The sequence below is a fragment of the Stegodyphus dumicola genome, chromosome X2 (assembly GCF_044657685.1).
Source record: "Stegodyphus dumicola isolate Sdum_Otavi_A_Nest chromosome X2, ASM4465768v1".
Lineage (NCBI taxonomy): Eukaryota > Metazoa > Arthropoda > Arachnida > Araneae > Eresidae > Stegodyphus > Stegodyphus dumicola.
Window position 1 is genome coordinate 9,780,160 of NC_140781.1, and position 23,742 is coordinate 9,803,901.

The 23,742-nt window shown below is 31.8% G+C and overlaps 1 protein-coding gene and 1 long non-coding RNA gene across 2 annotated transcripts in view; one reads left to right on the plus strand and one right to left on the minus strand.

The window, feature by feature from the left end:
- The window catches only part of LOC146992682 (uncharacterized), a 92,843-nt gene extending 86,745 nt beyond the window's left edge, over positions 1 to 6,098 (minus strand). Inside the window, exon 1 of the long non-coding RNA XR_015038895.1 lies at positions 5,967 to 6,098. This is a non-coding gene — a long non-coding RNA (uncharacterized LOC146992682). The remainder of the gene's footprint in view (positions 1 to 5,966) is intronic.
- Positions 6,099 to 6,194: 96 nt separating this feature from the next.
- Positions 6,195 to 23,742, plus strand: part of LOC118184726 (homeobox protein Nkx-6.2-like) — a 54,390-nt gene continuing 36,842 nt past the window's right edge. Inside the window, exon 1 of the mRNA XM_035354438.2 lies at positions 6,195 to 7,741. Coding sequence (XP_035210329.1) covers positions 7,264 to 7,741 — 478 coding nt within the window. The 5' untranslated portion in view covers positions 6,195 to 7,263. The remainder of the gene's footprint in view (positions 7,742 to 23,742) is intronic.

Sequence of the window (23,742 nt, forward strand, 5' to 3'; positions counted from 1 at the left end):
AACACTTTCGTATCTGTTAATTATTGTTAATTGATGGAAAGTTAGTTTGTTCCCCTTGAAAAGTCAGCTAATTTCCGGTCAATGACGATAATTACTTAGTTTGTTGGTTACACTTCAGCTTTTAATTATTCCATTTTAAATATGCTAATTAGTAAAATCATTTCAATAGAATTCTAACTACTTTTTTTCAAAGGAAATAACATATTCAATAATCTTCTAGAAAATAAACTATTAGTTTATCATTTTGCAGCTTTAGCGCAAGTATTAGGCAATTTATTACTAATAATCAGCTCGTTTATTTAAATCTTATATATATATCTCTATATATGTAGTAGTTGCATTTCAGCAGAATTTTTTTTCTTTTAATTTACTTTATGTGTGAATGGATTTTAAATCTCTACCATAACGTACCAGACGTTAAAGATGCTGCAAAAGTCTGTTATATCGAAATTATTATAAAAAAATAAGTTCGCCTTGTCACGTGATATTGATGAAGTAAAAATGGATAAATGATAATCGTAATTTCAGCATTCATGCAACAAAATGCAATAAACTCATTGAAAGAAAAAAAAACCAAAATTAAAAATGAAGCAAAACAAAGTAATATAAATAAAAATTTCGAAAGATAAGCCAGTGGTAAACGAATTAAACTCATCGTCTCAATACCATCTCCATCTCGATAGTTTCATAATGGTGCTGGCACATTTACTCAAGTCGGTGACTATTCACTTATATCTTCACATGGGCGTCTCGACATCTTGATGAAGGTAGCATTCTTCATTGTATAAATTGAACTTCATTAAAGTGCCGGACATCCCTTGTGGTTCGGCGAACAAGGTCAGCTTTCAAAAACGCACCCGCATTTTCACGCAAGCAGTTAGACTAGCCCCATGTCTACAAAATACATACCGACAAAAGAATCCAAGAAATTTTCAGTTTCAGAAAGGTAATATAAAAATTTACTGGGAAGAATCAGCGCTATTTTTCTTGAGAGCAAATTTCCCTTTATGTCAAATTTAGAGTGATATTTGTCACATGATCTTTAATGGACTTCTAACAATCAGAACTTTAAAACAGTTATTTCACACCATAACGTAGATTTATGCGGTGAATGAATTGCTTTATTTTTTTTTTCTTTTTACAATTTTACTTTTATTTATTATTTTATTTTTTATTTATTCATTTATTTTGGTGCGTGCATATTCATTTCGATTACCTGCTGAGATATGTGTAGCAGCTCTTTTTTCTAAGCTAATAAAATGACGCGCAGATGTAAATATTTTCAAAAAATTAAGTTTTATCTCCAGAAAATACTTTACAGCTTAAACTGTGAGATTTGAAATCTTTTAAATGCAAAACCTTTTTCTTCGAAATTAAAATGTCACTTCTTTTCGAAACTAAACCGTTCTTCCTACGAAAATCAAGATCAGTCACAGTTAGTCGTATATGTTTAATTTGTAATTTGAGAAATTGGAATTTATGAACAAGAAACTAAATTCAAAATAATGATTGTAATTTTTAAAGAACACATTTAAGGAAACTGGAAACAAAATAACATTTGATGAAATTAAAAAAAAAAAAAAAAAGCAAAAGAAAATAAACATAAATTTATATTCGTAAAATAAGTAAAATATAAGTCCCTTAGGGCTTAAATGTTCCTAAAGTACCGTATTTACTCGCGTAATAGTCGCACATTTTTTTACCAATTTGGCATTGTGAAAGTCTATGTGCGACTATTACGCGGAGAAATCTACTACACAATATTATACACTTTTGACGATTTCATCTCCTTCAAAACGGTGGTGCGACTATTACGCGAGTATACGGTATTAATCGAAATAAATTATAAGTAACTTTATTGCCTTAAAGTTGTAAGCGCTTTACGATTACAACTTTAATTTATTTCAAAGATGACCATTAAGGGGAAGGGAACGAAGGATATAAATTTTCAGACTGGAAGGACTATATCGTAATTAAAACTGAATTTAAAATGAAGGCTGGCGGAAGAAACAGAAATTAAATAAAAGAATTAATATAAAAATAAAGTATTACCTAAAATAGGCAATGTCCTTATATATAATTTTTTCCACAAGATGGAATAATAATAACTTTTGGCGAAATCCCTGAAAAAAAAATTTATCCACATGCATTTCCTTTTATTAACACGAAGAAAAAATTGTTCAATTTAGATAAGAAATAAATGTTCTTCTGGGCCAACAGCACTCAAGCTAATAAAGTCCAGTTAGTTACAGACGAAAATACCGCGGCAAAAGATGGCAGACGAAAATAACGTGGAGAAAACAACGCAAGGCGGAAACATTGTCTTACAAACATTGTGGGAGAAAAGAAAGCAAGGAGAAAACTTCGTAGTTATAAAACATTGTGGCACAAAGCATAGTCATCGAAAATAAAATGATTCAGAAATTTCGTAGTTTAAAAACATCGTCGTCGAAAATATCACGGTAAAAAATAGAGTACCTACAAACCATTGCATGATGATAGCATAGCAGACTTTAAAATTTGTAAATGCATATTCTCCTAATGATTTGCGAGCGCAAGAAAGAATCAGGAATAGTTCTATTTTTATATTTTTGAACTAACCAATCAATTTTTGCTGAAAAATTAAGCAGGAAACTTCCGAATTAAAGCATTAAAAAACTAAAAAACTAAAAACAAGCAGAAATTAATGCTACTTGTAACAGAATTTAATAATTTGATTATTAATTAAACGCTTTTAATAGAGGAAGTAAAAATATTTCTCATTTCTTCATGCGCTCACAAATCATTTTGCAAATATGCGAATTTTTAAAGCATGAAAACTCGTGTGTAATGTTACCGACATGCGATGATTTGCAGGTGCTTTACTTTCTTTTTACCACGATATTTTCGACAAAGATGTTTTAAAACTGAGAATTTTTTGAACCGCTTGATGACAACGTTTTGTATTACGGTGTTTTAGAGCTGCGATTTTTTCTTCTTGCATTTTTTCCTCACACGATATTTTGTGCAACGACGTTTTCACCTTGCCTTGTTTCTCCGCGATGTTTCCAGCGAACACAGTTTATTTTATGCTTTATAGTTAGTTACTTATCTGGGTTTCTCTTACATTTCGTCAAGTTAAAGTGATATTGTTTTCTAATAAAAGTTCTTATAATATTTTGAGAACGGCCGAGTGGTCAGACCGCTTAACACTGATAGTTTCACCTGGGCCGAAATTCCTACGAATTGGTACAGCGACGTAGCTAGAGGGGAGCAAGGGGGAACATCTGTTACTGGGCGCAGCAACCACACGGGCGCCAAACTGATCTTGAGAATTTTTAGAATCAAATGTTTTCATATTTCCTAAATTATAAACTGTTCATTTAGGAATAAAAATCCTAGTTGGCCATCTCTTTAAGATATTCTTAAGAATGTCTTTGCTTAAAAGTAGATGCTTATGGCAGATATTACGTAGTTAATTTAATAAATTATTTAAATATAACACTAATCTGACTCACTGACGAAGTTTTCCATTCGACTGTCAAAATTCGCTTTTGAGAATTCTGGGAATACAATAAAGAAACTTTCAGTATATCTTCTAGATTTATTCTATCCAATATTTTTTGCATAGATTATTTTCTAAGTTCAAATTTTGTCTGGCGAATATTTTATGTGTGTTTCGGTCGATTATTACAAAGCACATGAAGGCTTCTGCTTAAAAAGAGAGATGTTTTTGGAATGGACCTTTTTAGGGGAAATTGACTTTTATTTAACTGTATATGAGGAAAACTGAAAAAAATGCTCCTGCAGCTAGCTCTTTTGCTGAATTTCGAACCCGGATTAACCTACCAGTTTTCATTGAGCTCGTCCACTCTGCCAATGGCAGGTCGTAGATTGTTTCACGAATTAATTTAGCCCTGTAATTCTGTTTCAAATATTAAAAAAATGTATTTAATAATCGCGATCCTTTTTATCATGTTACTTAAAACATTTAATCATTGTTAATTTCAAATAAACTAATAAACATGATGGGAGTCACTTTTTTCCTTCGAAACTAAATTATCTTTCTATTCTTTATCGAAAGTTTAACTGAACCTGTGTAAGTGACTGTATAAGGAAAGTAATTTCACTTTTGGTCGCTCGTTGCGGAAAGAAATCTTATTGAAAACTGAATAAAATTTATAATATAAATATAAGCTTATTTTCCTATAAGTGATGATAGAAAAATTACTTGAAAAATGTTTGTCGCAGACTAATATTTCAGGTAAGATGCAAAATACTCAAAACCAGATTTTAAGATGCAGTTTTACTTATATGCCTATCGCGATAAATTTTTATCAAGACTCTTCAGACAATACTTAAAAAAGTCATTCGAAGAAAAGACTGTTTATAAGTGCTTAGCCAGATCAACACTCTGAAGGCTTTTTTCTTTGCAAAATGCTTTTCTTTTCTTCAGTATTAACACATCACATAAACCTCTCTATGAATCAGTTAATAAAAGACGACATTAGATTAAATACCTGACCTGTCGATGAAGTTTGATTATTATTAAAAAATAAACAATTTTAAGTTAAATGCAAGCAATTAACGAAGAGTAAAAGTATAGAGACACAAATAAAATCTAATTTCAAGAAATGGAACAAAAATAGAAATCACTAGCAAAAGGAGAAAAAATTTGAACTTTAAAATTGATATAAAAAGTAATAACTATTAATATTTCCAAATAAAAGCTTATTTTTAAATTGGGGATCTCCATATTGAATGTAATAAGTGACTCAGAAGAAACATCTAGAATTTTCAGGATTTAAAATTTTCATAGTCAAATTGTACAGGATTGCATAGTATTACTTTCTGATATTGTCAAAATTGCAGATATCAAGAAAACTTGAAGTATCATTTCTTTTGCGCTTTTATATACGAAAATTAATAGAAAAATGTATTAAGTATTATATTTTTTAAGACTGCTTTACAAAAATAATTGTAATAATTACGGTACACTTGAAACAGTCTCCAAAATAGCTCAATACGTATCATTTCAAAAGTTAATTTAAATTACTTTTAATCTGCGAAACTGATATTTTAAACTGTTCCAACTTTGATCTTTAATCTAACTGGCAAAAGGTCCCTTTTTTCGGACATAACATGCAGTCTCAGCAGTAAAATTTTTAAGACATTTTGGAAACAAAATCAATAAACATTTTGAAAATTGGCAAAAGTATACACAAATGCTTTAAAATAGAAATTTAAATATTACAGAAGTTTTGTGCATGTTTGTATAGAGATAGACAGATATAGATATAGTTAGACAGATAGGTAAAGAAATATATCATTTTGAAAGGCTTAAACGTAACAGAAAGAAACACAAGTAAGAAATGTATTTGAATTACCGGATGTGATCCTCCCCGCCTAATTCAATTTTTAGAAGTGGAAATTTATTTTTCCTTTCTCCAAAGCTGGCGACACTCTCCGAAGCAATTAATAGTGTTGCTGTTATTAACATATTGTCGCTGATGGTTAATAATTCTTTAACTAAAAACTTAAATACATATATTTTTTGTCGATCAAAATATTATTTCATAATGTAAATAAAAATGAATTTCTTTCTTTTCTCATTGTCAAGCTGTAAAGCACAAAGTGTGTTATTAATGAAACATATCTTTTTTAAAGCCTTATTTTTCCCTTAATTATATTTCATTGGAGTTTATTGCTATTATTAAGTCTATTTTCAATAACAGAACACATCAAAAAATACTAAATTCATCTTAATATTAATTAAAAATGAACTCCTAATCCACTCCCACCAGAAAGTTATTTCTGCAATAGTGCATTCATTTCAATGCAATACATTTTTATTATCTAGAGATCACAAATGCAGAGAACTCTACTTAAATAGTTCGGAATGTGACTCTTTCGTCACCCCTATTGTCCGCTACCGTTATTTTTATCCCATTCAGAAGCGCAAAAAGAAACACAATCCAGGCACTCACCTCCGACTCCCCGTCCGCTCAAGCAAGTTTTCAGTTTCAACCCATCACCACGCTCCTTGCAGAAAAGCTCAAGACCTAAGCGCATACCGATCTTCAGCGACTGGCTCCGCCTGCGAAGAACTACCCTATGAGAGAAGTAACTTAAGCCCCACCTCCCATCCGGCGATCACGCCCTTCGAATGCCGATGCCGCGGCCTTCAAACGTACCCCTTGTTGCGACGTGGAATGTGAGGTTTCCTTTTTGTGAAGTAAATCCCGTGGGTTTGTGTGACCAAGATGTTCGCCTCAGTGATAAAGTGCACTTCACTTAAAACACTTCGTGTCTTCTGTCTCGGAAGATAAATCAATGTTCTTCTTCTGTTTATTGTTGCTAACAAGGCATCGAGTGTCAAAATGTGAAGAAAACAACTTAACGGAGCATTAGACAGTGGTTTTAATTACACTGTAAAAGAATGAGTATATCTCTTTCCTTAACTGAATTGCTAATAGCATTTCAAAAGTACAGACCGAAAAATAAAGTGAAATCAGTCGCTGTAAGAATTAAAATATTTCGACATTTCTGCGTTCAGAATTGTTGAAAAATTTTTGTTTACCTTTAGTTTTTTAAAGACTAAGTGTTATTGAAGATAAATTTCACATGAATGTTAGTTTTACGCAATGGCTATAGATGCATCAGTAAAAAAATGAAAACTAAAATAGCATAGAATAGCGAATTTCGTTTTTTTTCCCTTCTGATATTGTTCATTTTCTTTGTTTTTTTTTTAAATCTGAAAGTATAATGAAAGGGTTTACAAGAGAAATCAATAGTTTGAAATTCAGATTATAAAAATTGTCTTACAAAGATTGAGTATGTGACTTACTAGCCTCCAGTCTTAAACAAAACTTCGCTTTTTATTCTTCTACTCTAACCTCTAAAATTCAGCTGAGATCTCATTTAGATTAATTGGCTGCTTGTTTTGTCTATGTAAGTGATTTAGAGAAATTATCCTCGTCTTGGTAAGGCTTTTTAAGTGAGACCTTACTTCTGTATTAGACCATTTTTAAAATACTTCTAAAGATAATTGGAATTTACTCCGCCTGACCATTTTCTGAGATAAACAACTATTTCAGAATATTAAGAAATGATTACAATATATCTGCAACAATCACTGTTTTATTCATGAAACATAAACTTCACTTGATGGAAATGCATCGTTTTGTTCCTGCAACTCTGAAACATATATATTTCAGATCAACTTCCTTACATACATCTTATTACTAAACTGTCGCTCATTTATTTTAAAGTTTTGACAGAGACATGCTGGAATTTAATCCACCAACGACATCGACTAGTGCTAGCTCGATGCTTTCCATGCTGAATTTGAACATGGAAGCAGTATCTCGTCAAAATTTCTTATTAGGAGCTAGTCCTCCTCTGGCTGCTTTACACACTATGGCAGAGATTAAAGCGTCAGCTCTTGGACCATACCGCGGATCAACAACTCAGCCTTCCACTGTCAAATCACCCGGCAGCTCAATTATCCCTGCATCATCTGCGACGCCCCATGGTATCAATGATATTCTTAGTCGACCGACAATGACATCACCTCCTACCTTAGGAGCTTTGGGAGCAACATTGCCAAGATTCAGCCTAGGTGTTGGACCCGGAATGTACTTCTCCCCAGCTAATCCTGGTCTGCATAAACTTGGACTAGGAGATATACCAGGAAGACCTTCACACGTCTACTGGCCTACTGTAAATCCTTTGTGGAGAGATCGACTGGCAGCTCCTCAAGGTCTGAATGGTATTCCTTTTAATCTGTTCTACTTTAATATATAGCAAAAATAATCTTCAAAATGTCAATGATCTAGTACTCCCCCTACTAATTTTACGATTCGTAAAATTTTGTTCTTTTTAAAGCTGAGTATAAATAATAATAATAATAATAAAATCTAGCCTAAAAAAATTGCCTTGTATAAATTTTCTGTGAGCATTAGATTTAAATGATTTAAGATGTTTAAAATGTAATAAGTTATTACAGAACTTTTGAAAAGGAAAGCGAGGATTTAGTAAAGCTTCCTAAATTTTTTCACATTATTTATTAAAACTATAATATGCAGGTTCCATGATTATTCAAATATTAACTTAATAAAATAGAGTTTAAATAACGAAAACCTCTGTTTACACAATGCAAACAAAAAAAAGTCAAAATTAATTTTATGCATTTTAGTTTCTTATTTCCTCATCCTCTTGATAAAGAAAATTTAGAAAACTGTCTGGCAAAAAGCCATTTCGGATTTCGAAGCTCATTTTGAACATTTTAAATAAATGAGAATATTATGCAGAAAGAATAACATGTTAATGCAATGTATCTAATGAGTATTATGTGTAAAATATAAAAATGAAAATTAATACGTTATCCTGCAGCACTGTAAAAAATTACGTTGTTAGAACTGTCTCTTAAAGCCAAAAATACAAAAATTATCATCAAGTAAATAGATAAGTAAATATTCCCGGGGAAAGGACTCGTTCCTTGTTTAAACTTTTATTTACTATTTGATGTAAAAATTTCGTTTTATTTTAACCCGTCTGACATTTGACAGTTGTGACTTTATTTTATGTCTCTTCTGTGCTCTTCCAAAGTAAACCCTACGACAAAATCAGCCTTTAAGCCCAATTCTTTACTTTGGGGATAGAAGTGTTATGAATAGAATTCGCTCTTTTATTAAATAATCAATCTTAAAGGCAATCAGGAAATTATGCTCATTTACATATTTTAGGCAACGCTTCTACTATCCAGATTTTATGAAAAGACGTCATCTAATCAATGAATATTACTTTTTATATTTCTCTGCGACATTTGCCTTTACCAGAGGTTGAACAAGCGAAGCGCTGAGAGGATATATGATGATAGTAATCTTTCTTTTAAATTCGACTAAGAAATTTATAAAATGTGTTCGTATAAGAGAAACTTATACTAGATAAATAAAAAATGCTTATACAAGACCAACTCACATCAGATGTTAAAACTGCAAGATTAATCAAAACTTCCTATCTGCTTTCCCGCGAAATATATATATTCAGAAAATTCAGTTAATTAGTGAACAAACCGAAGTATACTCTTATGAGAGATTTTCCTTCTATTCATATAAGAATCCTGTGTTTGGCGCATATGGCCCATTGAGCTTTGCGCCATAAATCTACTTCCACCAACACTACCACCACCTTCTTATTCATTAACTGAAACTTGGTTAGATACATCGCATAAACATACTTTCTGAAGAATATATGTGTTCACTACTTTCCCCATAGTATTTTTTTTTTTTTTTTTTTTCATTTTGCTCTTTCCATACACTGTTAATTTTTTTAAATTTTATTTATTTATTTATTTTCTTTTTTCCCTGTATTTCACGGCGTCAAGTCTCAATCGTGTTCGTGTTTTTTTGCTAGCTAGATGTTTTTAATTTATAAATTTTTCTCCCCTGTTTATTTTATGCTATAAATGTTCAGATGTTAGAAAAATCTATCTTGTTCATACACAAAGAGAGCCAGAGTTTCCCTTTGCAAGCAACGAAATTATAAAGAAAAACTACTACAAAATCAGATTCCATTATTGCTATTTAGTAAAGCTGTATCTGTTTCCTGTGTAACCTAGTGCTTTCAAGTACCGAATGGCTAAGTTGCAAAATGCTGCTTTCTGAAGCATACTTTCAAATATTGAAGTGACAAGCGGTTACTTAACACCTATAAGTACACATCGGGTCAATTTGACCGATTTTGACTCCGAATTTGACAACACTGGTTGAGTAAAGGAACTGAGGAAATTTGCAAAAGTTTCAAAATTGTAATACATTTATTATCAGTCATGTTTATTAATCTTTGTTTGTTAATTTAAATGTTCTTTAATTTTATATTGCCTCACGATGTTTTTAAAAAGTAAAGTATATAAAAAAAACATTAAAAATGCAAACACAATCAAAATGACGGCATGTGTACCTTTGCGTGATAATGAACATATGTTCTTAATAGGTGTTAACCTGCAACTTAAATGCGAAACATTTCATTTTCTCTTTAGAAGAATTTATTTATTAAGTAGATATCCCTTAAGTATTTTTTCGCAAACGAAGTACCCAGTTACCTAATCTGATATAATCTAAATATTATGTAAAGGACAAATAAGGTTTATTAATAATTACAAAGGGAATTTTGAACTTGCTAAACGCATATAAGGAGTTTAGTTAGTCGGCAAAGATGTACACACAAAGCATACCTATAAAGAATGTTACTTACTCATCTCGCTCTAAAGAACTAGAAATTATTTTTAAGATTTTGGGCAAAAAAAATAACTAAATACTCTTATAGGATGTTGGAAGAGCAACAATTTGTAGAACACAAAAGTAAAAGTTTTTAGAAACAAAATGTATGCAAAAATTGTAAATAGCAGTCAGAAATTTTCTTGCCGAGAGATTATTTATGCAATTTTTATTCCTACAGTTAAGGTTTCACTACATTACTAAATTTGTATATGGAGATATTTTTTACTCTTCCTTTCATACTTGTCATTATCATGTGTTTTGTTGTAAGCGTTTTATAAAAGCCAAATTTTTTAGTAGAAAAGTGAAAATTAACACCCGGACACCTTTTACTGAAATCGGCCGGCTTTTAATATGCATCCCTCTTTATTACATGACATACAAAATTCTTGCAAATTCGGAAGGATTATAATTAAAAGTTGAGAATTATAAATAATAATAATAATAATAAATAGTATATGTTAATGGCAGTCGCAGTCTGTAATATTAAAATCGAAAAATGATTTTCATACAGATTTTCCAATATTCTTACTTTCTGAAGTTTAATTTCGTGAAATTTTGAATTATACTGCAATTTACTTGTAGAAAGAAATATAAAATAATTTGCAGTTGAAAATTGCAAACTTCTATATTTTCAATTCTTCTCATAAATTTAAAAAAAAACTGCATATTTGTCAAAGAAACTTTAAAAAATTAAAGAAATACAAGATTGAAATTTCTGGTGTCTTTTTATCGTGATACATTAATATTTTCTGCAACATTCAAGACCTAATTTTTAATATTATTCGATACACTGTAAGAATTTTAGTGCTAAGAGTAAGAAATTCACGCACGTGTTCACGATTTTCGCTTAAGTATAATAAAGCATTTCCTTTTATTCTACAACAACTATTAGAATTCTAGAGCTATTAGGAAATTCTAGAAGAACTCCCATTCTAGTTAATAGAATAGCTTATTACTAAATAATAAAATATTACTTTAAAATCGTATTTTGGATTTACTGAGATATTAGAAGCATATAATAATCTAATCATTATAGAAAGGTGAAACATTTAAGTTAATTTTTGAAATTCAGCGATACATTGATTTCAGCACATGCTCTGATAATCTGAGTTCTTTTGTTGTTGGAAAACATTAACGTCTAGCATGAAGCAGATCGTCACTCCTGATTTATCCTATGAAAGAAGCACATTGTTTTCTTTATTTACCAAATACCGCAAATAGTGTTTCTTTTATCTTAACATGCTGCTTCGAACTTCTTTGAGAGTGAAGCAGGAGCTTTTCATATCAAACTCCTTATTTTAACGTACCAATGGAACTACACATAGTATCCAGATTCTTTTGGAATAAAAATTCTAGATTTCGAAGTATAGATACCAAATGTTTTTTATTTCAGATGCTTATGTTTGAAACTCAAAACGCAGGAAAAACTTAGAGCACATTTTATCCATTGCCAATTTAACAGCAAAAATTTTAATAACGACTTAGGAATATTATTAATATTGACGTCAAAAACAACATTGAGCAGACAATGGTGTCCTACCACATCTTTATTAACAAATAAGCAACATTATTGCAATATAAACGAACTATAAGGAATAAAAGAATTCTCCAATTTTGGTATTTGGGAAGGACAAAATAAATTGCATCATTCCGATCACTTCCCCCTCGCCTAATTTCTTATAACTAGATAAAAAATAAATAAATAAACTGGCCATGAAAATGTCTGAAAGTGTGAGGTATTGTTAGGATTTCATACACTGCATAAAACTGTATTCAACGCAATTAGAGAAATTAACTTCTGACTACGCAGGTTTCTGGATAATATTACTATATACCGAAATTTTGATAAAAAGTATATAAAGGAGTTTTTTTTTTTTTTTTTTTTTTTTTTTTTTTTACAAAGACATGTTTAGGGAAAAGTTTCTAATGTAAACTTTTCGTATTTCCTTCTTTTTCTATGATTTTTGTAAAGAAAGTAATTTAATATATATTTCTGCTTATACTGTAAATAACCATATACATTCACGATTATTGGTGCATATAGGTATTATGTAGCATTTTACAAAAGGTATAAATTATGTCAAACATGTATCTTCATCTACATTAATACAAATACAGATTGTTAGCAAAAGATTAAAACTTTTGAAAGTCAAATTTATTTATTTGTGTATTTTTCTGAGATAGAGCAGGATTTGCAGCTCATCGAAGTGAACCTTCTCCGAATCTTAGAAATGTCCTTAGGCAAGAGTTTCAACTTCCCTAAGAGTGTACAAAAGAGTGCCTTGCTCACTTTCAATGATTGTGCTTTTGTTAGTTTCCCTAAATTCCTCAGTGAAAGGCGAACTGTTACGTGTGTTCGATCTGGTGCAGCTATCCTCAGGAATAATAATTGTAGGAATACTAATTAATTAATTAATCAAAAAATAAAAAGTTTCAAGAACCTAAAGTTTTCTTAATAAATGTTAAATTTTATTATTATTTGAATATATTCGTCAAGATATAACCTTGATGAAGCATGTTAACTTTAATGAACGAATTCAAATATTAACAAACTTTAATATTATTATTTTAAAAAATTTTACTTTCTTAAAGTTTTTTATTGTACATAGGTGTACTCTCTTTTAATTATTGTTAATTGCTTTAAATTAAGGCTTTTAAAATTAATTTTTCTTTATTAGTTTTACCATTTATCCGGGTATCATTCAGAAATGTGGCTCTGCTGATAATTAAATCTATCTGCTGTTCCTTGAAAAAGACAACTATTAAATTTTGTTTGAATTATGTTTTATTTTGCGATAACTTACTTTTACTTTAATTTAGTTTTACAAGATTTTGTATTTATATTATATTATTTTGTGATTTCCTATTAGTAAGTTTACCATTGTAACAGGATATTAAGTCTATGTAATTTATCTCTTCTTTGATTATTTAATTAATTTGGCAGCATTTTGAGAGGCATTAATAGTAATTAATTACTAATAATTAATTTTCTAGTTTTGGATATACATATATATGTTATTGTAAAGACTACTATGTCTTCATATTGAAATCTGATAATAAATATAATCAGAAATTGGAAACCAGAAGAAAATTCTTGGTTTGCTGTCTGGGAGGGGGAGCGGAAATTCAAAACCTCTCTCAAAATTTTTAATTCAGGCACTACGGCAAGCGTTGCAATATCCCTGTTAAATTGCTTGAGACATTTCTTTAAATTAAATCTTCTTGCAAATGTAAATTCGTTTAATTAAAACTGTTACACAAATCTGTCAGTTAAATTCTGCCGCTTTTAAATTTCAAGGTGTTCTTCAGTAATGGTTCATCTGTGGTTTAAAAAAAAAAGCTATCTGTCACTCAATGCATTGTTCTTCTTAATTAGCTACCATACTGATAATGAGCAGTGAAGGCGATCACAGAAGTCTCCCTCTTCCTAAAATAATCAAACGTTATCTGTGTAATACGTAGTGCTTAATAAATGCTTTAGATATCAACTCTTTTAAACACGAAACAAATTCCGACGGCGCCCTACCGTTTGCTGGGACACTATCGATATCTAATGAGATAATATTTTTCACAAGAATTCTCTTTTCTTTAAGACAGCGAAGACTATTTGCAGCCGTGATTTGCTAAATAACCTTTGATCTCTACTCTCTGGGTAAATATTAACTTGTAATTTTTACACTTCTATTGTATCAAACTATTCAGCAGCGTTTGCATACTGCTCGAACATACTGGATTGTATTGTTATGTTGGTGCGGATTCACATTGGATTGATTGCACCCAGAATCGATGATAGCTTGATAAAATTTATTATCGACTGTGGTCGTAGTGTATTCAAAACGGCGTCTTTTACCGGAAGTTCGAATCGGATGATGTAAAGACATTCAGATTGCAGGTTATACTTCCAATATCCCACTTCTGACCCAAAAAAATTGTTACGTGGGCACGGGTTCGTAATGGATAAAATCGATGATAGTTTTGATAAAATTGATTTTTTTTTCAGAAGAAACACTGCGTAGCTCTGGAAATTTTCACAAAAGTATCTACACAGTTCTTCTCAGCACAATCGATAATTACCACTTCAAACTGTTAAGAACATTAAACACAACGCAATGCAAAGCGTATCTAAAGAGCGAAGCTAGCATGGAGATCTCTCACTACTCCGAACTCAACTCTAGACTAACGACTGAGAAATGATGCTCTCTCTCTATTTTTATAGATTCCTCCGGCCGCCGAGCAACTTCCGCTACCTGCCTTTGCTCGAAATAGGTGCAAGTCGTGCACAGTTACAGTTATATACGGCCGGATACAGTTACAGCTGCATAAGCACTGAGCCAACTCTTGCCGAGATAGCCATTTATCTCAGTTTTAAATGGACTTGCCTTTTCCGGCGGAACTTCGCGCTTTTGAGGCATTTCATGTTATGTTATATAAGAGACACTACAATTTTACATATGATTTCACTAAAACGTTTTACACATATGCAAAATTCGTAGCAATATCATTACAAAGTGCAAACCTGTCATCCTGTTTTTATTATTAGTATTATTATTTTAGACTAATATTTATAATTTGAATTGTATACGTTTCCTTGGAATAAAAAATGAATCTTGTATACACACAGTTTGAACCCAAGATTATTTAATGAGATTTCGTTATGAATTTTGCTTGCCTGTCGTGTAACTATAATACCAACAATTCCAGTTTCCTTGGAATGAAAAACGAATCTTACATACATACAGCTTGAATTGAATGCTCAGCGAAAAAGTCCTCAAAATGAATTTCACAAAAATATCTTTAACGAACATTTTTCAGTTTCATTCATGAAAGATTAATGGTTGCAAAGCTTGTATAATCTTGCTTAAAAAGTTTTCAGAATATAAAAATTTTCATGCTTATTGTTACTGCCTTCTTTCTCCTTCAAGCTTCCTGTTAGCTCTATTACACCAGTACCCTCTAGCACACGCACCTAATATTAGCATGTGTCCCTAGTACTCAAGGCTGAAATGGAAACTTTCATTTTAGTGCTTCCATTTGCTCTAAATCAACCCTGAAGTTAACAGTTTTTCATAAATTGCAATGAAACAGATAAATTCGCAATGAAACAGATTTAATGTAATAAACACTGTTATGAATAGACTGTAAAGATAAGTACCCTTATTTAATACTTCTTGAATGGAATTGCATCTTTACTACTAATTTTTTTATCGTTTTTATCAATAACTATATCTTTCTCAACAATAGTTTTCTGTTCCCTTATCTGAAACCCTTAGTTGAATACGGAATCTCTGAAAACAACAAGACACGCTGTTCGATAAAATGGCTCATCCATGAGCAGTTCTCACGTTCTCGTTTCATATACACAGCTGGCCATTAAAATTGCAACATCAAGAAGGAATGATCTGACAAACATCAAAAGCACACGAGGTTGGAATATGCAAATTATTAGTATTCCAGCGCATTTAGGCGTCTCAGGCGAGAGAAATGACATATGAAGCACAAAATAAAAGAAAAGTTGTATAGTAGATTGGAGTTGTATAGTAGTATAAAGATTGGAGTTTGCTCAGAATATCGTGTTATTTCTTGAATAAGAAGAGGAAATCCTTACCAGCAAGCTTCGAAATTCGATAAAGGGCAGGATCTTTGCCTATCTAAAGTGTAGATTATCGTTCCGTGATATCGTCGGTCGCACTGGTCGGCATCCAACCACTGTCATGCGAATATGGAATCAATGGATTGCTGAGGGTCATACTGAACGGCATGAAGGATCTCAACGCCAGCGAGACTATCATGACTATCGCCAGAGAGGACAAACATATTTTGAAGTCAGCCCTTCAAAACCGTACGACCACGTTTGCAGCATGCCCAGTATTAGCTCGTAAGGTCTTTTCGGGAGCGTAGGCTATTAGAAATGTAACTATTACTTCGGCTTCCTTTGAAAATGCAGCATACAGAGAGCCTGCGACTCTAATGAGCCAAACGACAAAGTTGGGTACAGGAGTGGCACAATGTCGTCTTTTCAAACAAGTTCCAGTTCTACGCTCAGTATTCTGATGGCTGTATGTATACGTGTCTGGAATGTACGAGGAGACAGTACGTCGCCTGCTTGCATTCGATATCGGCATAGGGACCCTGCACCTAGTGTGATGGTTTGCGCATCCATATTGGGCACACGACACGCACATCTCTAGTTCGGATCAAAGGTAATTTGAACGCAGATGGGTACATTTCTGACACCTTACGTCCAGTGGTTGTGCCCTATCTTCGAAGCCCCCAAACTCCATGTTCCAACAAGATAATACAAGACCACATGTTGCACGTCGTGTTCTGACTTTCTTCGATACACAGGGTATTCGATTGCTGCCTTGGCCTGCATGGTCTCCATTGGAAACATCTGGTCATGGTCATCTGTCACCCACTGGAAACATCTGGTCATGGGTTGATGAGAGACTAACCCGCCACCCCTCTCTAGCTAATACGGTTGATGAAGTGTGGCATAGACTTGAAGTAACATGGAATGAGTTGCCCATTTCTGTCATCCAAGCCCAGTTTGACTCCATGCCTGTTGGGGTAAGGGCCGTTTATGCTGCCAGAGGTGGCAGCTGTTTCGACTAATTTCTCACCCCTGTAAACCTCCAAAATGCTTACAAATTTATTCATTTTGTCTTCATGCCATACTGTTTACGTGAAATAAATATCTTTGTTTTATTTCCTTTCCTTCATGGTGTTGCAACTTTAATGGCCAGCAGTGTATTTATAACAAAATAGCTTAGTTCTGAAGAAACATGACTTCATGAGCACATGACTTTTCGCCATTTCCATATCTTAACATAGAATTGACGGAATGGAAACGAGCTTTAAGTAAACTGTCACTTCTAGTTGATCATTTGTAAATTAAACTACAAACGGTTTAATTTATTTACAAATTTTATTTTTCAATTTTAATTACAAATGCTACTCATATTATATCGTTCTATTCTCCCAGACAATGGACAATATTAATTATACTTGCTCAGGTGCACGTGAGTTCTCAAGACTAGACATTTGATTATATAGTGTTTCTTATTCAGAAATTAATGACTTATCAATGACTTAAAGTTTTTCAAAGCAGCATAGCCTTAAAATTTCCGATAGAGAGTTAAGTGTTTCCATAAGTTTTTTTTATTTATTTATTTATTTATTTATTTATTTTATATTTTTTTGTTATCTATATATGCTATAATACAAAGAGATAATATTTGGTAACAGTATCCTTTTATTTGAAAAATGGTTCAACATAAAAATGAAAGGAACTCAATTGAGGTTTGAGGTTAATCATTTAATTGTTTCATAACGAGAGTTCGTTTTCATAAGCTTATTCTCGTTGCATTTAGCATAATTCCGAGAATACATTTAATGTTTATAAATAAATGTAACGTAAATGCAACATTGCAATCACGTGCCTATTTTAAATACCAAATTCGAGATGTTTTGGATTATCTCATAATAATTTTTTTATGAAATTTTTATGAGTATCAAGTAAGGACTAGAAAAGTAAACATCAAATAAAGAATAACTTCTGGTTTATTACTTTTAGCCAAAATCTAGTGTGTTGTTCGCATTAATATAAAACTCTTCAATTCTAGAACTGAAAAGTTTTGAATTACATTTTGATATGTAATGGGCTTCCAGTAAAATGCCACTTCATGTTCTCCAATTTTACCCGAAATCTAATCAGCTCTTTATATGGACGTAGAAAGCTTGAATAAGACAAAAAATCGTCACACACATACATACAGACAGATCTCATTCTAAAAATTGCAAAAATGTCTTGTTGGGACAGCAGTTATTCACTGAAAATTCATAATCAAATTTTTGGACCAAAAACATGACCTCACTTATATAGGTTAGCGGGAGGTAAAAAATCTAAGAAATTCCTTCTAATACATGATTTGGAAGCGGTTTTGGAAGTAAACCTGTATAAATCTTGCTACTTTCCTAAAGCAAAAGGCTGATTGAAGGGACTTAAGACGAAGAACTTGAAATTTTCCAGAGCGCATTTGGTTTTGAAATTGTTTAGCCGTACTTTAGTGTTTTAGTCCCAGAAGTACTTCGAAGTGATCAACTAAACATGTTCTACTAGGTTATCCATTGCAGTTACGAATGTAATACTGCACACCTACGGAAGAATACTGAATGCTGATTATTATGTAAGTCTTGAAATATATTTGTGTGGGGCTATGGGGAGAAAATCTGGATTTGCCTCGAGAAACAGTGGCTTTGTTCCTGGGCAATGCTCGACAACATAATGCTGCTGTAGTACTTTCAGCACTGACTAAATTCGATCTGTCAACACTAGAATACTTTACATATAGCCTACATTTCGCAACACGTGATTTCTAGACATAATCAACATCGGAAAGATAATTGTGTGGGAAGAAGTCTTTCCAGATGATGAAGTAAAAAACCCAACATCAGCAGTGTTAAAGAGTACACCACAAAACAGTACACTTCTAGATTTTTAATCGATTATAAAACACCATGCAAAGAGTAATTGAGCTTCAAAAAATAAAATTTGAAAAAAAGAAGAAAAAAATTGATCAGTTATATAATTTTGAGTAAAGAATATCAGTCTTAGTTTTATCAATCAGCCTATGTATTAATAAAGAAAAGAAACTACTGAAAATGTTTGTAAAGTAATAAAACATTTATTGTTAAAACTCATATTGACTTCCTCGAAGAACGGGGGCCTTTTCACTCATCAAATAGACAAGATATCCCAGTACTCGTAATTCGATTCGGATTCGGTTCTCGGTGAAACAGGGGGCTATGTAAGTTCATGGATTCTTTCTTTGAGTTACGAGTACAGGCAAACTCTCTTAAAAATTTTTCCATATCATGACTACTGTCATCTGTAACATGGAAACATTCTTCATTCCATAACATTCTTCATTTCGAGTAGCGGAAAATCTGTATTTGAAACCTTTAAGACATAACTTTTAGCTTCTTCTAATTCTTTTACTTTTTTCGTAAAAGAAAATGGTGCTAGACCTGCTAAATCTTCTAAGCAACATTTTTAACGTTTTATTTCATAGGGCTAGACAAATTTTCATTTGTCTATGCCTTAGAGTGCTCTAGAATATGCAGACCTTTCTTACCAAGTTATAATCCTTTCTTACCAAGCTCTTCTCTTATCAAGCCTTTCTTCTTACACCGTCGTATACATTCTTCTTATGCAGTTCTTTCTTACCGAGTTCTCTTATAATTTCTTAATGAGAATCTTGTAAGAGTTCAAATTGAATCTTTGGTTGAACTTTCCCTATCGAATATTCTGTGCATATTTTGTGTCATTGTTGTCAAATGTAGTTACAGTTTAAGATCCACATTTTATAAGTAGTACTTTGTTATACGACGGTTACCTCTGATGCATTTGTGTTCAAGAAAAAATTACATACATTTAGTTACTGTTATATCTAAAAATAATGTTACGGAACATACTCTTATTGAATGAAAAATATTATCCTATTCTAAAGTCATCTTTAATTAAAATTAGAACGAATAATATTTTTCAACGACTAAATCTAAGCTTTAGATTGGCGTAGGTTCAATAAAGCAACTCTACTAGTTTTAAAGATGGCGTCTCTTTCTTTCTTTCAGGAAGCGAAAGTATTATCTTAAATAACTATACTGCTTGAAACATTTGCATTCAAAAAGAAAGGCAAGCTCGTAGACTTTCATCTACTAAAAGGAAAATCTAGATTGATTTTCGAATGATAAAAGCGCTGAACTCTGACAGAATTCTTCAAAGTGACTTAGCGGATGGCTTCATGATGTATACTGAATGTAAAGTACTAAACTGAAACTAATATGAAAAATAAAAGTGACACTTGGAATTTTATTGGCAAAGTGAATAACACTAGTAAAAAATCTTGTTTTGACAAAGTACAAGAGATCCCTCCTCGTTAAACAATGCTTTCGAGGCCAATTTTTTTTTATCATTTATAGCTGTTCTATTGATTTTTAATCCGAATTCCCCGACCTTTTTCTTTTTCCTTTATTCATTTATTTATTCGAAGGCGAAGGGTACAACTAAAAGAAATATTTTTTAAAGGAAGTTTCAACGTGAATTAAGGCTTTCTTTAAATGAATTCAATTTCATTGTTAGAAACTTTAGATAAGGTACAAGAATCATATAACAAACACGAATAAGCTGTTATCTATCTTGAAAAGTATAAAATGAGAGAGAATCTGGCCTTGGATAAGCATTTTTTATTAGAAAAACGCGAAGATGAAAGTCTACGAGCTTGCATTTCTTTTTTAATGCAAATGTTTCAAGCAGTATAGTTATTTAAGATAATACTTTCGCTTCCTGAAAGAAAGAAAGAGACGCCATCTTTAAAACTAGTAGAGTTGCTTTATTGAACCTACGCCAATCTAAAGCTTAGATTTACTTAATTTTACATTAGATTCTCTTCCTTACAACTTGAACATACATACATCTGATAAATTTTACATTCATTGGCTTAAACTATTAAAGAACATTTCCATATGATGAAATGGAAACCTCTTGGTTTTTTTTTTTTAATTCCAGGTAAATGAAATGGAAATTTCTTGGTGGTTTTTTACTTTTTCTTTTTTTATTATTATTAGTATTATTATTATTATTCTGGGAAAATGGACCTGCACGGGTGTTTTCAATAAAATGTTTTCATCTGTTTTACGAAAGCTTATTGCATTTACAACCTTATTATAAAGGATAGAAAACGAGTGAAAGGAACTAAATAAAGTTAGTTAAATTATTTTTCATTGGTAAGCAATGGTAATTAATATCCATGATTATTAAAATCCTGTGCAGGTAGAAAAGTAGGATTGAAGGCTTATCAATATTTGAGTTTCTAATGTTCAAGTACTCTTTTTAAAGATGAATGGTGTCTTTATCCTACCTTAATAATTATAGCGTTAAAACACTCTTGAATAATATAACTCTTCATGAATACTAACATTATTAGAAATATGTTGGTTGAACTTATTATTTTTATGTTGCGCAGCTAAAGCTTTTATCGTTAAAGGAGATTCCTGAATTTATCGCCCCTCTTAATGCACAAGCAAATAAATAAGTAAAAAACCAAAATGACATGTAAGGAAATGAATTAAAGCTCTGTGTTTATTTATTAGCTTTAACTCCAACATTTTAAAAAATCTGTTATTATTTTGCTGATTTTTGTTCTCGAAACCACCGATGACGTTGCAGAAGTTTACTTAATAGCTTCAGTTGCTGTTACATAGAACAGTGTAGAAACATTACCGAAATACAAAATTTACACCATGTGTGCCTTAAATACTTCTTAAAGGGGTCTTTATTTAGAAAACTCTTCTAACACCTAGCAAAACTTAAGCAGTAAAAGGTATAGTAGTATTACAATATTTGAAACTTCGTTCTTGAGAATGTACTATCTTAAAATAAACTGCAAAAATTCCAAAGGCAACCGTTCCACGTGCTCGTTTCTTTTCCCCTAAAAGTTACAAAAATCTAAAATTTTTCTGTCTTAATGAGGAATCCTTCCTTATTAACGTGACTGTCATTATAATTTATTTGATATTCAGATTTTTCATCCGAATATTTGATCGGAGCATTTAACAAAAGTTATGTATAACAAGATTATGTAATTGTTGAAATATCGTATTTATTTCGTTGGACACCTAAAAATACTAGTGAAAGGAACTATTTTTCTTCTTAGTTTAATTCCATATGAAATTTAGAAGCTTTTTACTCTTCACCTGCTTCGATCATCCACATGACTAGTAAAATAACGTTCTACGGGAAAAATACCTTTCCCAAAATTGCGCGGCCAACCATCGTTCCCCTATCCCCTCCAACTTACGCCACTGCATATTTTGATCCTTCGTATGAGGTGAACACAAAGCTCCAAGATTTAAAATTACAAGAGAGAGGACGGGATTGAAGCGTTACAAAACACTTCATGTTTCTTTTAAAAACTTTTAAACGAGTTACGCTGATTACAAAAGACTGAGTTATATTGATTACAAAAGACTGAGTTATATTAATTACAAAAGGGAATGACGTAATGTAGGTGGCAATATAATAACGTAATTAGCATTTTTCCCTCAAATCTGTCCACATGAGAAATATGATCAGATTTTGTATTTGTCGACGATGTATTTTAAAATTCAAGAATTTTCAGACCAGCAACTGGATGCTCTGAGATCCATAAGCATCATTTTAAAACAGTAAAACAGTTTCTGTATTTCAAATATATCAATAAGAACTATGCTTATTTTGCATTAATGAAATTATTTATAAACGTAAGTAAGTAAATCTTATTAGACTTGCTTGCATTCTTCTGGAAAGCATATCTCTACGATATACAGATTCGAAGCTTTTCTGTATGCAGTATGAAAATCTCTCAGACATCGAGACACGGAAACAAGCATTTTTTTAATTTTAATTATCAACTTTATTTATTAGGCTAAATTCAAAAGGAAAGAAGAGATAGTCTTCTTTACAGAATTGTTAAAAATCTTTGTTTCATTCCAGTGAAGAATAAGGCAGTAATTTAAAAATTAGAATGAAATGATTTCTTTCATTCATATGTAAACTCACTTTTTCGAAAAGTATAAAAACACGCGTAACAATACAGCACGGTCTCAGAAGATTCAGGTGAAATACCTGTATTGTTTTAAAATAAATTCTCAACTTAACAGAGTATTTTTTAAATTTCTCACACGCAAACAACCTGAGAATCAACATGCGGAGATCACACCTTAAAATATCTAACCAAACCATAATATTATTGGGAATTGAATTATCAGATAAATGTAACTTTTCCGAAGTTAAGTTTTGATGTAATCCCCGCCCTTTCCTAAATGATAATTAAAGCTTATGATTCTTTTTTCTCAATGTAAGGTATAACTTGTACTTTTTTTTCTAATATAACTTGTGTTGTTTTTTCTAATGCAACTTGAATTGTTTATTCTAATACAAGTTACAATTTGCTTTATACTATGCATGTCCCTGTTTTAGGTACCAAAATCACCTAGGATAAAGCCAAATTCAGTCATTAATACTGGACATATATGTTTAACTCAGCGCGATGTTTACCTTTTCTCGTCTTTCAAAAGTTATTGCTCCTAAAAATAGCATCACAATGGCAATAAATCGTGGATTTAATGATTTATATTTTGTTTATTTCCTTCATGATTAGCGCAAGGCGCGAATCAGAAATAGAAGCGAGTCGAAAATAAAAAGCCAAAAAGACTTATGTGGCTTCTAAGCTGCGATTTGACCATCTGTGGTATATAGTTGAATTTTTCCGTATGCCAAATGATGGGTGTTAGCCTACCAGCGGCCGAGCGGTAAAAGCCGCTGAACACTGGTTCGAGGTTCTAGTTTCGGCGAACGGTTTGGCTGCATGGGCGTTTTCATGATTTTCCCCATGTGTAACGTGGGTACGAACCAGTTTCCCTTAAAACGTTCTGCACAGGG